Below are 6,000 nucleotides of genomic sequence, written 5' to 3' on the forward strand. Positions count from 1 at the left end.
AATGCTCCCGTTTAATCGTTTCAAACACCGCGCGAACTGCCCCTTCGTCCCTCTTTTGAAAATTATGCAATGCAGGTATCGGTATAATTTATTATACTTTACATAAGTGGCGCCGACGAAGCTTCGGTACGTTTTGCCTTCTATACGTTCGCCTCTGTTATTTACGACAGTCTCCCGATGAAATTGAACGCTCGCGAGACTATCGAGCAATCGTGATTTCAATTTCAAATTCGCGTATCCTTGACTGACGGTACAAATGTTAAACGTTGATGAACTTCTTTCCCCGATCGGTTATGATTACGGTGACGCAACGCGTGAACAATCGCAAAATGTGAATCGAACGAACGCTTCCCTCTGAAAATCATTATTTATCTCTGGTGGTACGACACCGGTCAGATAATCGAATCAATGATTCATTGTTATTTAAACAGTAGTTAATTGATCATGTTATCGTTTGATGTTTCATTAATTTTCATAGTTTCACTTCGATACGTTTCATGGATTAATAATAGAACGAGTAATGGAAATATGATTTAACCCTTTAACGACCAGTGGAATGCATCGTACGTTCTATTTGAGCGCTCGAGTAAAAATTGATATTAATTTACTATCCGCTATAGATACTATCGATTCTAGAAATTCCTTAAAAAGATCATTTCGACGCGAAAGGATCGACTAATTAATTTAACCTGTTTTAATAAGCCGGAAAATTAAACCGAGGTATCTCGTATGAATGAAAATAGATTGATTCCGCTTTTGAAATTCCATTCCTCGCATTCCTATTTTACCTTGCATTTTAAAAATACGACCTCAGCTCTTATTCCGCATATTTTATGCTTCGTAGAAATCGAAGCGAATGGAAAAATAAATTCGTGGCTTCTATATCGCTAAAACAAAATTCATCTCATCAAAACGAGAGAAATACGAGAGAATGCATCTCTCTGCTTTTCTCTTCACTGAGATCACTTAACTTCAAGAAGTGCAGAATATACAAACTCCAGGGAGTAAAAATTCTTTACGTATTCACCTTTTCATGAGCTTCGTAGGTAATGTGAAATTATATTACGTTAACCCTTTCGTGCACCGAATTATTTTTTTTAAATCTGTTACTTCCCCGATGAATACTAAATCAAGATCAATCTTTGTTCCAGTACTCAAGTGAGATGTATGCGCTCCTCAAACAAAAAGGCAACAAAGTGGAATTAAACTTCGAACAGTCTCTTTCGTAGAATCCTGATCGAAAAATTCTACGTTAAATTGTATCACAACTTCACCGTTCCAGCAACGACGAAAGGAAATCTCTGTCGAATGATTCCTCGTTACGAATTACAATTGAAACACAGTCGGAAGGTTCCATTCTACAGAAAACAAGTGTGTCGCATTACAAATTGGACGCGCGAAAAGTCTTTCAACGTCTCGCACAATGCTACTTGAAAACAAACGAAAAAAAAAAAAAAAGGACAGGAACCACGCTTTTCAAGCACGTAGCGAAAATGATCGTAACCAGGCTCTCTCTCATTCTTCAGACGGAACAATACCCTAATTATGGCTACGCGTATTCAAGAAAAAGGCCAACGTCCATTGGACAGGGAACGCGTGACAAATTTTCAACGATACATTTCGTCGGCAAGATCTACGAGAACTCGAAAGAAGTTGTTTCTCGTCCCAATTAGAGAACGAGTGGGAAACACGGATACTTTGTCAACTGTTACCGTTCCGTTCGCTTACTCCATGGGAATATTAATGATTCGGCTATGGTGCTCGTACATATACAGGGTGCGTCGCGTAATTTCTCTTTTCTCCAAGTCACAAAATATACTACAGTAAAAGAAAGGAAGAAAGAACACCGTGATAAGATTTATTTTTCAAGAACTTCACTTTGTTCACAGAACTGCTGAATACAATTTCACTTTTCATTGATAAACTAGCGCGAATCGCTGACTTTCAAGTGATCTCACTCCGTATACAAAATATCAGATGTCGCAGAGATATTGTAGAAATTTTATTGCTCAGACACCAATTAACCTTCTGTCACGTTATGCAACTTCGAAGTTACGTATCTGCTTATCTACATTTTATGTATTTATTGCTAGACTGTTACATCATTAGCAGCTAATTTCTCGATAATTATTCATTTTTGCTTCTCTCGTCGAGTACATAAAATTGCAATCAACCGCAATTTTTCTTCTCGCGAACAAAGAAAAATCGGATTATAGAGGGTGAACTAAATAACGTACAGTTTGTCTTTAAATATCCTACTATTTGAACGGTTCTTCTTCTGCGAACAGTTCATTTTATTCGAACTCTTCGCAGATGGAGGACCGCGTGCCACGTCGAAATACTGATTACTCGTATAGAACATAATCATGTCACTACCTCGGTTCTTTTTCGCAAATCAAGTTATACCAAAATTACATTCTACTGAAACGTACTTTGTGACTTGTGAACGCGTATCTATCATTCCCAAAGGGTTAAGCGAAACAGCAATAATTTAAAATACCTTCGCCATACAGTACAACCATATCAACAACGTGTGTACGATAATCTATTCACATTAACCAAGAATTCGTCGTTTAAATTTATCTTTCGCGCCCTAAAATTACGACAGCTAACACGATTGATAACTCGACATGATTCCAAGTCCATTTCGTAAATCACTTCGCCGTTGAGAAAGAAAGAGGGAGAAAAAAGAAGGGGTAAAGAGCCACTCTAGAAAATGCTCATTGCATAATATGATGGACTGCGCTATCCTAAATATATAAAGCACCCTGTGTACCGCCCCGCTTAAATCGGTCCTTGCTGGCACACGAACTCTTTCTGCCCTCGTATTTCATTTCGAATTCATGCGTGCCCTGAACCCGACGTTCATCGCACACATCGAACAGATATATATTCGTGGCTGAAAAATCGCCAGCGACGACGATGCGCCGGAATGCTCCTGTCCAGGTCGATCTCTTTTTAATCGTGTTGCTTCGAAAAAGGAAGCGCATCCTCTGACGGGTTCATTTGCATAAAGAAAGCAAAAAAAGAAGAGTAAACACAACGATGATGCATCGTTTTGTTTTTCTGGTACACCTTAAACCGCACGTTCTATTATTGTATAAACTTAATTTCTTATCGTGGATATTTAAGATTCTTTCGTCGCAACGAAACTAACACACAGATCAAGAAAATAGATTCTGAATTTTTAATGTTAGTAATATCAATCGACAAAATAGAATAAAAATAAAATAAAATGAAGATTCAAATAGATGAAAGTTCTATTTCAAAGAAGATACGATAAATATTCTCTACGGAGTCAAAAATAGACTACAAAACACGATTCTAGCTGATAGAATCAAAATTGTTAATGTCAATGTCGATCGAAAAAGGTAATAAAGAGTGAAATATAGATTAAGTTGCTTTTTTAAAGAGAGAGATATTAAATATTCTCCATAGGCCAGAAATTTTCAATCAATTCAATAAGATCAATATAATCCAGATTGTTACCTCCAAGAAGGTCAATATTGAACGACTACTGATCGTTAACTGGTGAAGTGAAATTGAACGCATGCTGTTCCATTGAAAAGAGAAATAAAACGAATATATCCATAAGAAAGAAATGACAAAAATATGACAATCCTGGATTAATCCTAAGCCGACTGAACGACAGAGCTATGCTTTTTTTTTCAAAGTATTGGATTTGAATAGTTAGTGTAACGAGTTCACCCGCAACTTCGTGTGCTTTATCTTCATTCTGTCGTAGGACTTTGAATAGACGGCATAAATATGTAGTTGTTAAGCATAGTATAATCAATTCTAATTTTATTCCATCCAAATCGTTTACTCTTTGACATAATAATTATATACTCGTAAGACGAATGCACTTTTCGCATTCTTGTGTTGAAAACAATAGTGAAATTTGTGAAAGTTTTTGGCTAAAATTTCGAATAAAAGATTACATATACAGCATTTTATTTCGAGAATCGAAGACTAGAGTAAGCTTGATCAATTCTGTTTTCTTCGTTACAGTGAAAGAAGAAATTTTTTTAATTATTATATTAGATACTTATTACTGTATCGAATTGTCATTTACATGTTTCATTAACGACGTAAATATGTCAGTTCCTTCGGATGAAAATACAAAGCAACATTCCCTAATGGCGATCATTTTTCTTCCCAGCCTAGCTATTTTTATGAGACCAGGAAAACGTCGGGTGAAGTCATAAATAATTTTCGTATCCTGGGAAACTTTAAAGCACGATTCATTACACACGTTCCTGAACGCTTTTACGTATTATATTTATTACACCAAACCAGCATTAAACTTTTCTAATCCTCTAGATTCCAATTTATCGGCCAAGTATATTTTTAAAACACCTTTACCTTTTCCAATAAGATAACCTAAAAGATAAACATAATAAATAATCGTCGACTTTATCCAACACTCTTTGTAAAACTATTTCAGAGTTAAAAGTTCGAATAAAAAATTTCAATTTTCGAATACTAGAAAATTTTAAGATTTTACAAAACAAATTACTCTTTTATCTTTCTAGCTACATCTGTTCTACGCTACTTTTGTATAAAATATAAAACACACGTAATAATTTTTTTTTGTAAACATCTACTTCAGTATAGAGCAAGAAATCTTTTATTTTTCAAACTACGTATACTCTATACTCCTTTGCGTGAAGTATAAAGCGTGCATTTGCTACTTGTTAAACACAAACTTTTCTTCAAAACCTCAACATTAATATAAAGCAAGAGAATCACGAAATATCCAACTCTGATACAGTACGATCTTCAATTTCATTAATTTTGCAATTCAACAAATAATCTCTATATCTAACTAAAAAAAAAAAAACAGAAAAACTATATAAATACTTGTTCCAACAATTGACAAAAAACGAACGAATAAAAAAGACCCAAGTGCCTTCGCTAAAACGTGAACGCAATTAACCCAAGAGATTTCGGTGTATGATCCTCGATTCAAAGAAAACCGCGAAATCCCCAATATCTGAATGGAATCGTAAGCAAGAGAAGTAGGGACGAGGCAGTCGAATTGGCGAAAAATTGTTCCGGGTGTTGTGTGTCGTAGCGAGAATGTAGGGCCGGCCGTTTGACAAACGAAACGGAATGAATGCACAGTTGGCAAGGAGAGGAGTCTGAAAAATGCCAGGAGATCGAGAAAGTATGTGGCACATGGGGGAAGCGCGAGTCTGGATCGAAAGCTCGCCCCGTATACCTTGATGACGAGTGGAATCGAAGCGGCAGCTTCAGTCGCTCGCGAACCTCCACCGTGGAAGCTTCTCCACGCGTTCGTACCGTATCTGATCGTACCACTATCACCTAATCGTAAACCGCGCCAACAGATACAAGATACCGGTGTGTGCGATCGTGATCATCGATCATCCATTCGGTGATTCTATTCAAATTTCTTTTTCGATAAAAATTCGACTAGTTTCGACAAAAAACCGAACATCTCGATGCGTGAACCAAAGTGTGGCTGGTAAACGAGAATGAGGACGATTCTGTTTACTCCCTTTTATCTGTGCATCGGCGAATTCGGCGAGTAAATCAGCAACAGATCAAAGTGACAAAACGATGTGGAGGTGTTTGCTTCTAGTTCTTTGTGCCGCAGGTAATGAGTTCCGCCAACGAATCGAACGACTTTTAATTCCAACCTGTGAAATGTAACACGCGCGAAATATCAAGTGAAGGGAGATCGAATGGATAAAAAGATCGACAAGGAAAGAAAGAAAACAGTTAAATCGTTTTTCGCGTTGAAAAGTTTCGCAAAAAGGTCGATCTTCGAGTCATTTTCGATTTCGTCCCCCCCCTTTGGCTAGAGAAAAATCTAAGCTATGACAGATCGAACATTGCTCACGGTCGTCGAAAGGCGGGAGAAACGGGTCGAGATAGAAACGGGGTTGTATTTTGGTAATTAATTTCACCAAAGTGTATTTACAAACTGTCACTCGCGAATGTTCTGCGAGAGAGGATCTTTTGAGACGAGCTCTG

General features: G+C 37.0%; 2 protein-coding genes across 2 annotated transcripts in view; one reads left to right on the top strand and one right to left on the bottom strand.

Moving 5' to 3' along the window:
* LOC108573429 (HIV Tat-specific factor 1 homolog) overlaps positions 1-6,000 on the bottom strand; it is a 103,572-nt gene that overhangs the window by 84,095 nt on the left and 13,477 nt on the right. The gene's annotated exons all lie outside the window — the stretch shown is intronic.
* LOC108573430 overlaps positions 5,375-6,000 on the top strand; it is a 12,102-nt gene continuing 11,476 nt past the window's right edge. The window contains exon 1 of the mRNA XM_017935876.1: positions 5,375-5,620. Within this exon, the coding sequence (XP_017791365.1) occupies positions 5,584-5,620 (37 nt within the window). The 5' untranslated portion in view covers positions 5,375-5,583. The remainder of the gene's footprint in view (positions 5,621-6,000) is intronic.

The sequence above is a fragment of the Habropoda laboriosa genome, unplaced genomic scaffold (assembly GCF_001263275.1).
Source record: "Habropoda laboriosa isolate 0110345459 unplaced genomic scaffold, ASM126327v1 scaffold92, whole genome shotgun sequence".
NCBI classification, from domain to species: Eukaryota; Metazoa; Arthropoda; class Insecta; order Hymenoptera; family Apidae; genus Habropoda; species Habropoda laboriosa.